Source organism: Taudactylus pleione, unplaced genomic scaffold, assembly GCF_031769625.1.
Source record: "Taudactylus pleione unplaced genomic scaffold, aTauple2 ptg001459l, whole genome shotgun sequence".
NCBI classification, from domain to species: Eukaryota; Metazoa; Chordata; class Amphibia; order Anura; family Myobatrachidae; genus Taudactylus; species Taudactylus pleione.
Genome location: NW_028285857.1, coordinates 172451 through 186687, shown reverse-complemented (window position 1 = coordinate 186687; position 14237 = coordinate 172451). Strand labels below are relative to the sequence as shown.

At 47.8% G+C, this 14237-nt stretch overlaps 1 protein-coding gene across 1 annotated transcript in view; it reads left to right on the top strand.

Moving 5' to 3' along the window:
* LOC148442562 (uncharacterized) overlaps positions 1-14237 on the top strand; it is a 135648-nt gene that overhangs the window by 12238 nt on the left and 109173 nt on the right. The window contains exons 3-5 of the mRNA XM_088463799.1: positions 1466-1769; positions 2439-2736; positions 3390-3482. Of these exons, the coding sequence (XP_088319925.1) occupies positions 1466-1769; positions 2439-2736; positions 3390-3482 (695 nt within the window). The remainder of the gene's footprint in view (positions 1-1465; positions 1770-2438; positions 2737-3389; positions 3483-14237) is intronic.

Here is a 14237-nt window from a genome sequence, read left to right as displayed (position 1 = left end):
GTAAACTGGATGATATTCAGGTGGATCTAGCCAGTAAGAACTATTTAAAGAACTGCTCCATCATAATCTTTACTGATACTTGGCTACATAGTCTGGTTCTGGATTCTGCTATATGTCTTGTAGACAGGTCATTATTTAGGGCAGACCGGACTGAGGCCTCGGGTAAGCTTGGAGGCACTGGACTCTGTATATTCATGAACAATAAGTGGTATCCTAATGATCCGTTTATTGAGAGTTTCTATTCAGTGGACTTAGAATACCTGTTGATTAAATGGAGGCCGTTTTATCTGCCCAGGGAATTTGCCCAATTGTTATAGTGATAGCTGTCTATATTCCCCCACAGGTAAATGTGGGACGTGCACTGGACACTTTATATGATGTTTTAACCAAATTGCAATCTACTTATGTGAATGGTATATTCATTGTGGAAGGCGATTTTTAACCAGGCTGAATTAAAAGTGGTACTGCCAAAGTTTTTTATATAAATGTTATGGTTTCGACTTGGGGGGGGGGGTAAATACTTTGGATCAAGTCTATTCAAATCTTAAAATGGCCTATGAGGCTGTTGTGTGTCCCCATATTGGGAAATCGGACCATGTCTCCTTGTTCATGATACCTTTTTGTATAAGCCCTTAGTTAGACGTGTTAGGCCTACTAGGATATCTGTTTTAGTGTGAACAGAGGGAGCAACTGAGAGGTTACAGGACCATCTAGCATTTACAAATTGGGAAATGTTAATTGAGGATTCCATGGTAGAAGGGTCTATAAACCTTGATCTTCTGACTATGGGCCTGATTCAGACCCACTCGCAAGCGGCTGTCCGCTCGCAAGTGGGTAGATGTTGTGCTCTGCGCATGCGCACGACGGCGGGAGCTCCGTCGTGCGCATGCGCCAGACGCGATGAGCAAAGGACTTTCCTTCGCTCGTTGTGTCTGATCAAAGGGGGCGTGCTGTCGATGTTGATTGACAGCATGCCCCCTTTGGTGGGCGTGCCGGGGGCGTGCCTCCCTGATGGGGGCGTTCCCACGGGAACGCCTACCGTCAGAAGCCGGCCCACTGACATCACTAGTGATGTCAGTGGGAGTGATTTTGGCTCTGATAGAGCCAAAATCACTCCGGGGCTTGCGGTTGAAAACCTCAACCGCAGGCTCCGGCTCGCGGTTTCGATGGTCGCGATGGTCACGACCATCGCGGCCATCAAACTGCACGCTCGTATAGGCTGTGGGTGGTGACCCACAGCTATTCGAGCGTCCAGGAGGACGCTCCATAGTTATGGAGGCCGGCCCTCATTCAGAGCGTGCGCTCTGCTCAGAGCGTACGGCTCTGAATGAGGGCCTATATTAGCAGTTGTGTTGAGAGTATGACAATAAGAAAAACGTTTAGGGTATTCCCAAATGAGAAACCATGGTTAAATAGTGAGGTACGTTCCTTATTTAAAGCTCGGGATGTAGCCTTTATATCTTAGTAATAAGGAACTGTATACAAAGGCGAGGTCTGATATGAGGAAAGGTATTAAAAGGGCCAAAATAGAGTATTCACCTAGGCTGGAGAATACATTTAATCAGTGTAAAGATACAATGAGTATGTGGCAGGGTCTACATGATATCACTGATTTTAAAACTAAAGCAACTGAGTTATGTGATGTTAGCAGTGCTATGGTGGAAAACCTGAATGTATTTGATTCTATGTTCGACACGGAAAATGTGTCTGAAATTATGGTCCTGGAAATTCAACCTAAATCGTTACCCTTAGTGTTAGACGGATTATCAGTACGGGAGTGCTTGCACAGTGTAATCTCAGGTAAAGCTACAGGTCCAGATGGGATTCAGGGGAGGGTTCTAAAAGATTGTTGTAATGAGCTAGCGGGGATTATTACATTGATATTTAAAGTGACCCTTGAATATTGCCAAGTTCCAAAATGTTTTACAGAAACAACTATTGTTCCTGTCCCAAAACAAGGTGTGCCTAAATGTCTAAACGAATATTGCCCGATTTGCTTTCGCTTCCGTTGCTATTAAATGTTTCGAGCGTTTAGTGCTGAAACGTATTAAAGCCCACTTTGCTGCTGGATTTGATCCTTGCCAATTTGCTTATAGGGCAAATATTTCTACAGACATTGCTGTTTTATATACTGTGCAGATTCACTTAGAGCAAAAGAGGTCTGAGGTCTGATGTTAGAGTTTTATTTATTGATTTTAGTTCTGCTTTTAATACTGTTGTTCCGGCATCTTTGGTTTCTAAGCTTTTTCAGTTAGGTTTAAATGGGTATAATACGGGCAGTTGGGTTTTGAAATTTTTTGACAGATAGGCCCCAAGTGGTTAAGTTAGGGGGATGCGCCTCTGGAGAAATTTTGTTGAAACCTGGTGCCCCACAGGGGTGCGTTCTGAGCCCTCTATTATATTCTCTAATTACCTATGACTGTGTTTCAATTACGTAGTCTGTTAAGATTGTGAAGTTTGCTGATGACATCGCTATTGTGGGCCTGATAGGAAATGACGAGGAGGAAGCCTATCGGTACGAGGTGCAAAGATTGTTTGAATGGAGTAAGGAAAATAGTTTACTCCTAAATACCACAAAAACTAAAGAGATGGTCATTGATTTTAGGAGGGTGGGTTGTGGACCCAAATTACTGGTGGTTTTGGATGATATGGTCATTGAGGAGGTGGATTCCATTTACATTTTTGGGAGTTCATATCTCAAAGGATCTAACCTGATCTTTGAATTCTACATATGTGGTAAAAAAGGCGCAGCAACTCCTTCTCTTCCTGCGGAGATTGAAGGCAGCTTGTGAGTACGGAGACGCTTCTAAATTTTTATCATTGTATAATAGAGAGTGTCCTGACTTATGGGATTATTATTATATGGTTGGGGAATTGTACTGATGCTGATCGGGGGGCTCTTGAATGACTGGTCAAGACTGCAAGCAAAATAATAGGTGTAAAACTATCCCAAATTCAAATTCTCTATGAGAGTATTAAAGCGGACTAGAGGCGTCTTAGCTGATCCTAGTCATCCCAACTATATGGTTTTCGAAAGATTACCATCAAATGTACGATTTAGGAGTGTGCGCACACATACAAAGAGGTTATATAATGGCTTCTTTCCGGCGGCTGTTCGTCTATTGCACTGACCTGAGTATTATGGAAATGTTTTACTGGTTTGTTTTATATGCTGAAGTGATTGTAATTGACAATCTAACATGTTCTGTTTTCTTGTTGATGACGATATAGTGTATTGTATATTGGAGGATGATGAGTTCATCTATCACTACCATGAAAGTCAGAATGTCTTACTATTGTACATAAAAGTTTAAAAAAATGTTATGGATGATTTTAGAATGATTTATTGTGATAAAAATCTAAAAGGATCAATATTTAATTTTTCTTAGACGGTGTAAAATCATCAGATGACACTTCAGAAAGCTCTACGAGCCTCGGTCCAAGCACCATGGAATCTGTCACTGCTGGATTCACTACAACTCGTAAGAGAACCACAACAAAATACAAAAATACCTTCTAGTAACAATCATAATACTACACGATTACCAACCAGGAGTGATCTTCCTACTACAAATCTAATCACTACTACGCAGCTCTACATTCCTAGCACATCAACTACAGCAGGGGGGTTTCTAGACAGGAGCGGGCCTGTGTGCAGCCTCTTACACGGACCCCCTCCTCTCTGCCCGGCGGCCGGCAGTGCACTAGGCTGTGCGCGCCCAGTGCCGGAGTTATAGACTCTGGGCACTAGAGTGTGCCCAGAGTCTATAATGAATGCACATGTCACCGGGAAAATAGCCACCGTTGTCGTTTTACAGCGCCAGATGCCAGCGCCGACGTGGAACTCCAGAGAGGTAAGTAATATTATGGGTGCATGGTGTGCGGTGCGGGTCCCCCCTGGTCCCAGGGGCCCATGTTCCCCGCACACCCTGCACCCATTACAGATACACCAGTGAACTACAGATTGGCATGGTATGTATTGTAGTTTGGTTGTTTTATTTATGTTTAATATGGATTTTATTTGTTTGTTTGCAGAGTTAATGAGTTGTTGAAGTTTTCTGCTTCTCCTGTTACTGTATTTTGGATGTCATGTTATTATTATTATTATTATTATTATTATTATTATCGGTTATTATCGGTCATGTGAAAACAAGTCACAGTAAACAATATTTGGTTTTACATTTTTTGCCAAAGTACACACTGAACAAAAGTGATATAGATTTTCTCTTGCATGATTGGCGATATATAATTGATCATGTAGCCCTGCGGGTGCAAATTTATAACTGGGCAGCACAGATTGTGTAATGGTTAGCATTACTGCCTCACAGCACTGAGGTTGTGGGTTTGATTTCCAGTAAGGCCAGTTTCACACCTGCTGGTTATGGCCGTCCGGCCAAGAGACAGGCAGAAGCCGGATGGTGTTTTCCGGGCACTCAGTGCCTTTCACAAGCAGCGGCTTTGAGCCACGTTTAATTATTATGTTTTTACTTATCTACTGGGCATGTGCAGCAGCTGTACAAGCCGGCCGGTGTGTGCGTAAGGAAACATTGTTTCCTATACACCACTGGCATGCAGGGATGGCACAGCATGGCATCCTTCCTTCTCAGTAGATATTTCCGGCTGTTACACGGCAACCGTGCCATGCCCGGGCTGTGTGGAAGGACCCACCTGTTTCCCTGCTTAACTATATTTCACACCCGGCAATCAATCAATATCGGCAAATGTGAAACTGGCCTAACTATGAGGAATAAATAAATGTTAGATTTAAAGTAAGGTAGAGGGGAGTCCTACAGTAGCTCAGTCATCATTGCAGTGTTAAAATAAAGTTTTAAATATATATATATTAGAGATGACCAAACTTCATGTTCTGGGTTGGGATTTGAGTCCAGCTCAGGTTTTCCCGCCTGACTCAGATCCGAAAATTAGGCAAAAATTCACCATCCCGCTGTCTGATTCTTGCAGGTTTTGGATTGTATATAAGTTCCTCCCCACGGTGATTGATGACATTTGCTTGCTGACTCCAGGGCTGTCAGGCTGTGCTTCATCTAAGGCGGGCTGTGTTGTCCATTACAGGGGTGTGTTGTGTTGTCCATTACAGGGGTGTGCTGTGCTGTGTTGTCCATTACAGGGGTGTGCTGTGTTGTCCATTACAGGGGTGTGTTGTGCAGTGTTGTCCATTACAGGGGTGTGTTGTGCAGTGTTGTCCATTACAGGGGTGTGTTGTGCAGTGTTGTCCATTACAAGGGTGTGTTGTGCAGTGTTGTCCATTACAGGGGTGTGTTTTGCTGTGTTCTCCATTACAGGGGTGTGTTGTGCAGTGTTGTCCATTACAGGGGTGTGTTGTGCTGTGTTGTCCATTACAGGGGTGTGTTGTGTAGTGTTGTCCATTACAGGGGTGTGTTGTGCAGTGTTGTCCATTACAGGGGTGTGTTTTGCTGTGTTCTCCATTACAGGGGTGTGTTGTGCAGTGTTGTCCATTACAGGGGTGTGTTGTGCTGTGTTGTCCATTACAGGGGTGTGTTGTGCTGTGTTGTCCATTACAGGGGTGTGTTGTGCAGTGTTGTCCATTACAGGGGTGTGTTGTGCAGTGTTGTCCATTACAGGGGTGTGTTGTGCAGTGTTGTCCATTACAAGGGTGTGTTGTGCAGTGTTGTCCATTACAGGGGTGTGTTTTGCTGTGTTCTCCATTACAGGGGTGTGTTGTGTTGTCCATTACAGGGGTGTGCTGTGCTGTGTTGTCCATTACAGGGGTGTGCTGTGTTGTCCATTACAGGGGTGTGTTGTGCAGTGTTGTCCATTACAGGGGTGTGTTGTGCAGTGTTGTCCATTACAGGGGTGTGTTGTGCAGTGTTGTCCATTACAAGGGTGTGTTGTGCAGTGTTGTCCATTACAGGGGTGTGTTTTGCTGTGTTCTCCATTACAGGGGTGTGTTGTGCAGTGTTGTCCATTACAGGGGTGTGTTGTGCTGTGTTGTCCATTACAGGGGTGTGTTGTGTAGTGTTGTCCATTACAGGGGTGTGTTGTGCAGTGTTGTCCATTACAGGGGTGTGTTTTGCTGTGTTCTCCATTACAGGGGTGTGTTGTGCAGTGTTGTCCATTACAGGGGTGTGTTGTGCTGTGTTGTCCATTACAGGGGTGTGTTGTGCTGTGTTGTCCATTACAGGGGTGTGTTGTGCAGTGTTGTCCATTACAGGGGTGTGTTGTGCAGTGTTGTCCATTACAGGGGTGTGTTGTGCAGTGTTGTCCATTACAAGGGTGTGTTGTGCAGTGTTGTCCATTACAGGGGTGTGTTTTGCTGTGTTCTCCATTACAGGGGTGTGTTGTGCAGTGTTGTCCATTACAGGGGTGTGTTGTGCTGTGTTGTCCATTACAGGGGTGTGTTGTGCTGTGTTGTTCATTACAGGGGTGTGTTGTGCAGTGTTGTCCATTACAGGGGTGTGTTGTGCAGTGTTGTCCATTACAGGGGTGTGTTGTGCAGTGTTGTCCATTACAGGGGTGTGTTTTGCTGTGTTCTCCATTACAGGGGTGTGTTGTGCAGTGTTGTCCATTACAGGGGTGTGTTGTGCTGTGTTGTCCATTACAGGGGTGTGTTGTGCTGTGTTGTCCATTACAGGGGTGTGTTGTGCAGTGTTGTCCATTACAGGGGTGTGTTGTGCAGTGTTGTCCATTACAGGGGTGTGTTGTGTTGTGCTGTGTTGTCCATTACAGGGGTGTGTTGTGCAGTGTTGTCCATTACAGGGGTGTGCTGTGCTGTGTTGTCCATTACAGGGGTGTGTTGTGCTGTGTTGTCCATTACAGGGGTATGCTGTGCTGTGTTGTCCATTACAGGGGTGTGTTGTGCTGTGTTGTCCATTACAGGGGTGTGTTGTGCTGTGTTGTCCATTACAGGGGTGTGTTGTGCAGTGTTGTCCATTACAGGGGTGTGTTGTGCAGTGTTGTCCATTACAGGGGTGTGTTGTGCAGTGTTGTCCATTACAGGGGTGTGTTTTGCTGTGTTGTCCATTACAGGGGTGTGTTGTGCAGTGTTGTCCATTACAGGGGTGTTTTGTGCTGTGTTGTCCATTACAGGGGTGTGTTGTGCTGTGTTGTCCGTGTTGTGCTGTGTTGTCTGTTACAGGGGTCAACTGGGCTGTGTTGTCCATTACAGGGGTGTGTTGTGCAGTGTTGTCCATTACAGGGGTGTGTTGTGCAGTGTTGTCCATTACAGGGGTGTGTTGTGCTGTGTTGTCCATTACAGGGGTGTGTTGTGCAGTGTTGTCCATTACAGGGGTGTGTTGTGCTGTGTTGTCCACTACAGGGGTGTGTTGTGCAGTGTTGTCCATTACAGGGGTGTGTTTTGCTGTGTTGTCCATTACAGGGGTGTGCTGTGCTGTGCTGTCCATTACAGGGGTGTGTTTTGCTGTGTTGTCCATTACAGGGGCGTGCTGTGCTGTGTTGTCCATTACAGGGGTGTGTTGTGCTGTGTTGTCTGTTACAGGGGTCAGCTGGGCTGTGTTGTCCATTACAGGGGAGTGCTGTGCTGTGTTGTCCATTACAGGGGTGTGCTGGGCTGTGTTGTCCAATACAGGGGTGTGTTGTGCTGTGTTGTCCATTACAGGGGTGTGTTGTGCTCTGTTGTCCATTACAGGGGTGTGTTGTGCAGTGTTGTCCATTACAGGGGTGTGTTTTGCTGTGTTGTCCATTACAGGGGTGTGTTGTGCAGTGTTGTCCATTACAGGGGTGTGTTTTGCTGTGTTGTCCATTACAGGGGTGTGCTGTGCTGTGCTGTCCATTACAGGGGTGTGTTTTGCTGTGTTGTCCATTACAGGGGTGTGCTGTGCTGTGTTGTCCATTACAGGGGTGTGTTGTGCTGTGTTGTCTGTTACAGGGGTCAACTGGGCTGTGTTGTCCAATAGAGGGGTGTGCTGTGCAGTGTTGTCCATTACAGGGGTTTGTTGTGCTGTGTTGTCCATTACAGGGGTGTGTTGTGCTGTGTTGTCCATTACAGGGGTGTGCTGTGCTGTGCTGTCCATTACAGGGGTGTGTTTAGCTGTGTTGTCCATTACAGGGGTGTGTTGTGCTGTGTTGTCCATTACAGGGGTGTGCTGTGCTGTGTTGTCCATTACAGGGGTGTGTTGTGCAGTGTTGTCCATTACAGGGGTGTGTTGTGCTGTGTTGTCCATTACAGGGGTGTGTTGTGCTGTGTTGTCCATTACAGGGGTGTGTTGTGCTGTGTTGTCCATTACAGGGGTGTGTTGTGCAGTGTTGTCCATTACAGGGGTGTGTTGTGCAGAGTTGTCCATTACAGGGGTGTGTTTTGCTGTGTTCTCCATTACAGGGGTGTGGGTTGCAGTGTTGTCCATTACAGGGGTGTGTTGTGCTGTGTTGTCCATTACAGGGGTGTGTTGTGCTGTGTTGTCCATTACAGGGGTGTGTTGTGCAGTGTTGTCCATTACAGGGGTGTGTTGTGCAGTGTTGTCCATTACAGGGGTGTGTTGTGCAGTGTTGTCCATTACAGGGGTGTGTTGTGTTGTGCTGTGTTGTCCATTACAGGGGTGTGTTGTGCAGTGTTGTCCATTACAGGGGTGTGCTGTGCTGTGTTGTCCATTACAGGGGTGTGTTGTGCTGTGTTGTCCATAACAGGGGTGTGCTGTGCTGTGTTGTCCATTACAGGGGTGTGTTGTGCTGTGTTGTCCATTACAGGGGTGTGTTGTGCTGTGTTGTCCATTACAGGGGTGTGTTGTGCAGTGTTGTCCATTACAGGGTGTGTTGTGCAGTGTTGTCCATTACAGGGGTGTGTTGTGCAGTGTTGTCCATTACAGGGGTGTGTTTTGCTGTGTTGTCCATTACAGGGGTGTGTTGTGCAGTGTTGTCCATTACAGTGGTGTGTTGTGCTGTGTTGTCCATTACAGGGGTGTGTTGTGCTGTGTTGTCCATTACAGGGGTGTGTTGTGCTGTGTTGTCTGTTACAGGGGTCAACTGGGCTGTGTTGTCCATTACAGGGGTGTGTTGTGCAGTGTTGTCCATTACAGGGGTGTGTTGTGCAGTGTTGTCCATTACAGGGGTGTGTTGTGCTGTGTTGTCCATTACAGGGGTGTGTTGTGCAGTGTTGTCCATTACAGGGGTGTGTTGTGCAGTGTTGTCCATTACAGGGGTGTGTTGTGCTGTGTTGTCCATTACAGGGGTGTGTTGTGCTGTGTTGTCCATTACAGGGGTGTGTTGTGCTGTGTTGTCTGTTACAGGGGTCAACTGGGCTATGTTGTCCATTACAGGGGTGTGTTGTGCAGTGTTGTCCATTACAGGGGTGTGTTGTGCAGTGTTGTCCATTACAGGGGTGTGTTGTGCTGTGTTGTCCATTACAGGGGTGTGTTGTGCAGTGTTGTCCATTACAGGGGTGTGTTGTGCTGTGTTGTCCATTACAGGGGTGTGTTGTGCAGTGTTGTCCATTACAGGGGTGTGTTTTGCTGTGTTGTCCATTACAGGGGTGTGCTGTGCTGTGCTGTCCATTACAGGGGTGTGTTTTGCTGTGTTGTCCATTACAGGGGCGTGCTGTGCTGTGTTGTCCATTACAGGGGTGTGTTGTGCTGTTTTGTCTGTTACAGGGGTCAGCTGGGCTGTGTTGTCCATTACAGGGGAGTGCTGTGCTGTGTTGTCCATTACAGGGGTGTGCTGGGCTGTGTTGTCCAATACAGGGGTGTGTTGTGCTGTGTTGTCCATTACAGGGGTGTGTTGTGCTCTGTTGTCCATTACAGGGGTGTGTTGTGCAGTGTTGTCCATTACAGGGGTGTGTTTTGCTGTGTTGTCCATTACAGGGGTGTGTTGTGCAGTGTTGTCCATTACAGGGGTGTGTTTTGCTGTGTTGTCCATTACAGGGGTGTGCTGTGCTGTGCTGTCCATTACAGGGGTGTGTTTTGCTGTGTTGTCCATTACAGGGGTGTGCTGTGCTGTGTTGTCCATTACAGGGGTGTGTTGTGCTGTGTTGTCTGTTACAGGGGTCAACTGGGCTGTGTTGTCCATTACAGGGGTGTGTTGTGCAGTGTTGTCCATTACAGGGGTTTGTTGTGCTGTGTTGTCCATTACAGGGGTGTGTTGTGCTGTGTTGTCCATTACAGGGGTGTGCTGTGCTGTGCTGTCCATTACAGGGGTGTGTTTAGCTGTGTTGTCCATTACAGGGGTGTGTTGTGCTGTGTTGTCCATTACAGGGGTGTGCTGTGCTGTGTTGTCCATTACAGGGGTGTGTTGTGCAGTGTTGTCCATTACAGGGGTGTGTTGTGCTGTGTTGTCCATTACAGGGGTGTGTTGTGCTGTGTTGTCCATTACAGGGGTGTGTTGTGCAGTGTTGTCCATTACAGGGGTGTGTTGTGCAGAGTTGTCCATTACAGGGGTGTGTTTTGCTGTGTTCTCCATTACAGGGGTGTGGGTTGCAGTGTTGTCCATTACAGGGGTGTGTTGTGCTGTGTTGTCCATTACAGGGGTGTGTTGTGCTGTGTTGTCCATTACAGGGGTGTGTTGTGCAGTGTTGTCCATTACACTGGTGTGTTGTGCAGTGTTGTCCATTACAGGGGTGTGTTGTGCAGTGTTGTCCATTACAGGGGTGTGTTGTGTTGTGCTGTGTTGTCCATTACAGGGGTGTGTTGTGCAGTGTTGTCCATTACAGGGGTGTGCTGTGCTGTGTTGTCCATTACAGGGGTGTGTTGTGCTGTGTTGTCCATTACAGGGGTGTGCTGTGCTGTGTTGTCCATTACAGGGGTGTGTTGTGCTGTGTTGTCCATTACAGGGGTGTGTTGTGCTGTGTTGTCCATTACAGGGGTGTGTTGTGCAGTGTTGTCCATTACAGGGTGTGTTGTGCAGTGTTGTCCATTACAGGGGTGTGTTGTGCAGTGTTGTCCATTACAGGGGTGTGTTTTGCTGTGTTGTCCATTACAGGGGTGTGTTGTGCAGTGTTGTCCATTACAGGGGTGTGTTGTGCTGTGTTGTCCATTACAGGGGTGTGTTGTGCTGTGTTGTCCATTACAGGGGTGTGTTGTGCTGTGTTGTCTGTTACAGGGGTCAACTGGGCTGTGTTGTCCATTACAGGGGTGTGTTGTGCAGTGTTGTCCATTACAGGGGTGTGTTGTGCAGTGTTGTCCATTACAGGGGTGTGTTGTGCTGTGTTGTCCATTACAGGGGTGTGTTGTGCAGTGTTGTCCATTACAGGGGTGTGTTGTGCTGTGTTGTCCATTACAGGGGTGTGTTGTGCAGTGTTGTCCATTACAGGGGTGTGTTTTGCTGTGTTGTCCATTACAGGGGTGTGCTGTGCTGTGCTGTCCATTACAGGGGTGTGTTTTGCTGTGTTGTCCATTACAGGGGTGTGCTGAGCTGTGCTGTCCATTACAGGGGTGTGTTTTGCTGTGTTTTCCATTACAGGGGTGTGCTGTGCTGTGCTGTCCATTACAGGGGTGTGTTGTGCTGTGTTGTCTGTTACAGGGGTCAACTGGGCTGTGTTGTCCATTACAGGGGTGTGCTGTGTTGTCCATTACAGGGGTGTGCTGGGCTGTGTTGTCCAATACAGGGGTGTGCTGTGCTGGGCTGTGTTGTACAATGCAGGTGTGTGCTGTGCTGGGCTGTGTTGTCCAATACAGGAAAGTGCTGTGCTGTGTTGTCCATTACAGGGGTGTGTTGTGCTGTGTTGTCCATTACAGGGGAGTGTTGTGCTGTGTTGTCCAATACAGGGGTGTGCTGTGCTGTGTTGTGTTGTACAATACAGGGGTGTGCTGTGCTGTGTTGTCCAATACAATGGTGTGCTGTGCTGTGTTGTCCATTACATGGGTGTGTTGTGCTGTGTTGTCCATTACAGGAGTGTGCTGTGTTTTCCATTACAGGGGTGTGTTGTGCTGTGTTGTCCATTACAGGGGTGTGTTGTGCTGTGTTGTCCAATACAGGGGTGTGCTGTACTATTTTGTCCATTACAGGGGTGTGTTGTGCTGTGTTGTCCATTACAGTGGTGTGCTGTGTTGTCCAATACAGGGGTGTGCTGTGCTGTGTTGTCCATTACAGGGGTGTGTTGTGCTGTGTTGTCCATTACAGGGGTGTGTTGTGCTGTGTTGTCCATTTACAGGGGTGTGTTGTGCTGTGTTGTCCATTACAGGGGTGTGTTGTGCTGTGTTGTCTGTTACAGGGCTGTGCTGGGCTGTGTTGTCCATTACAGTGGTGTGCTGTGCTGGGCTGTGTTGTACAATACAGGGGTGTGCTGTGCTGTGCTGTGTTGTACAATACAGGGGTGTGCTGTGCTGGGCTGTGTTGTAATATACAGGGATGTGCTGTGCTGTGTTGCACAATACAGGGGTGTGCTGTGTTGTCCATTACAGGGGTGTGTTGTGCTGTGTTGTCCATTACAGGGGTGTGTTGTGCTGTGTTGTCCTTTACAGGGGTGTGTTGTGCTGTGCTGTCCATTACAGGGGTGTGTTTTGCTGTGTTGTCCATTACAGGGGTGTGCTGTGCTGTGTTGTCCATTACAGGGGTGTGTTGTCTGTTACAGGGGTCAACTGGGCTGTGTTGTCCATTACAGGGGTGTGCTGGGCTGTGTTGTCCAATACAGGGGTGTGCTGTGCTGGGCTGTGTTGTACAATGCAGGTGTGTGCTGTGCTGGGCTGTGTTGTCCAATACAGGGGTGTGCTGTGCTGTGTTGTGTTGTACAATACAGTGGTGTGCTGTGCTGTGTTGTCCAATACAGGGGTGTGCTGTGCTGTGTTGTCCATTACATGGGTGTGTTGTGCTGTGTTGTCCATTACAGGGGTGTGCTGTGTTGTCCATTACAGGGGTGTGTTGTGCTGTGTTGTCCATTACAGGGGTGTGTTGTGCTGTGTTGTCCAATACAGGGGTGTGCTGTACTATTTTGTCCATTACCGGGGTGTGTTGTGCTGTTTTGTCCATTACAGGGGTGTGCTGTGTTGTCCAATACAGGGGTGTGCTGTGCTGTGTTGTCCATTACAGGGGTGTGTTGTGCTGTGTTGTCCATTACAGGGGTGTGTTGTGCTGTGTTGTCCATTTACAGGGGTGTGTTGTGCTGTGTTGTCCATTACAGGGGTGTGTTGTGCTGTGTTGTCTGTTACAGGGCTGTGCTGGGCTGTGTTGTCCATTACAGAGGTGTGCTGTGCTGGGCTGTGTTGTACAATACAGGGGTGTGCTGTGCTGTGCTGTGTTGTACAATACAGGGGTGTGCTGTGCTGGGCTGTGTTGTACAATACAGGGGTGTGCTGTGCTGTGTTGCACAATACAGGGGTGTGCTGTGTTGTCCATTACAGGGGTGTGTTGTGCTGTGTTGTCCATTACAGGGGTGTGTTGTGGTGTGTTGTCCATTACAGGGGTGTGTTGTGCTGTGCTGTCCATTACAGGGGTGTGTTTTGCTGTGTTGTCCATTACAGGGGTGTGCTGTGCTGTGTTGTCCATTACAGGGGTGTGTTGTCTGTTACAGGGGTCAACTGGGCTGTGTTGTCCATTACAGGGGTGTGCTGGGCTGTGTTGTCCAATACAGGGGTGTGCTGTGCTGGGCTGTGTTGTACAATGCAGGTGTGTGCTGTGCTGGGCTGTGTTGTCCAATACAGGGGTGTGTTGTGCTGTGTTGTCCAATACAGGGGTGTGCTGTGCTGTGTTGTGTTGTACAATACAGTGGTGTGCTGTGCTGTGTTGTCCAATACAGGGGTGTGCTGTGCTGTGCTGTGTTGTCCATTACATGGGTGTGTTGTGCTGTGTTGTCCATTACAGGGGTGTGCTGTGTTGTCCATTACAGGGGTGTGTTGTGCTGTGTTGTCCATTACAGGGGTGTGTTGTGCTGTGTTGTCCAATACAGGGGTGTGCTGTACTATTTTGTTCATTACCGGGGTGTGTTGTGCTGTTTTGTCCATTACAGGGGTGTGCTGTGTTGTCCAATACAGGGGTGTGCTGTGCTGTGTTGTCCATTACAGGGGTGTGTTGTGCTGTGTTGTCCATTACAGGGGTGTGTTGTGCTGTGTTGTCCATTTACAGGGGTGTGTTGTGCTGTGTTGTCCATTACAGGGGTGTGTTGTGCTGTGTTGTCTGTTACAGGGCTGTGCTGGGCTGTGTTGTCCATTACAGAGGTGTGCTGTGCTGGGCTGTGTTGTACAATACAGGGGTGTGCTGTGCTGTGCTGTGTTGTACAATACAGTGGTGTGCTGTGCTGGGTTGTGTTGTACAACACAGGGGTGTGCTGTGCTGTGTTGCACATTACAGGGATGTGCTGTGCTGTCCATTACAGGGGT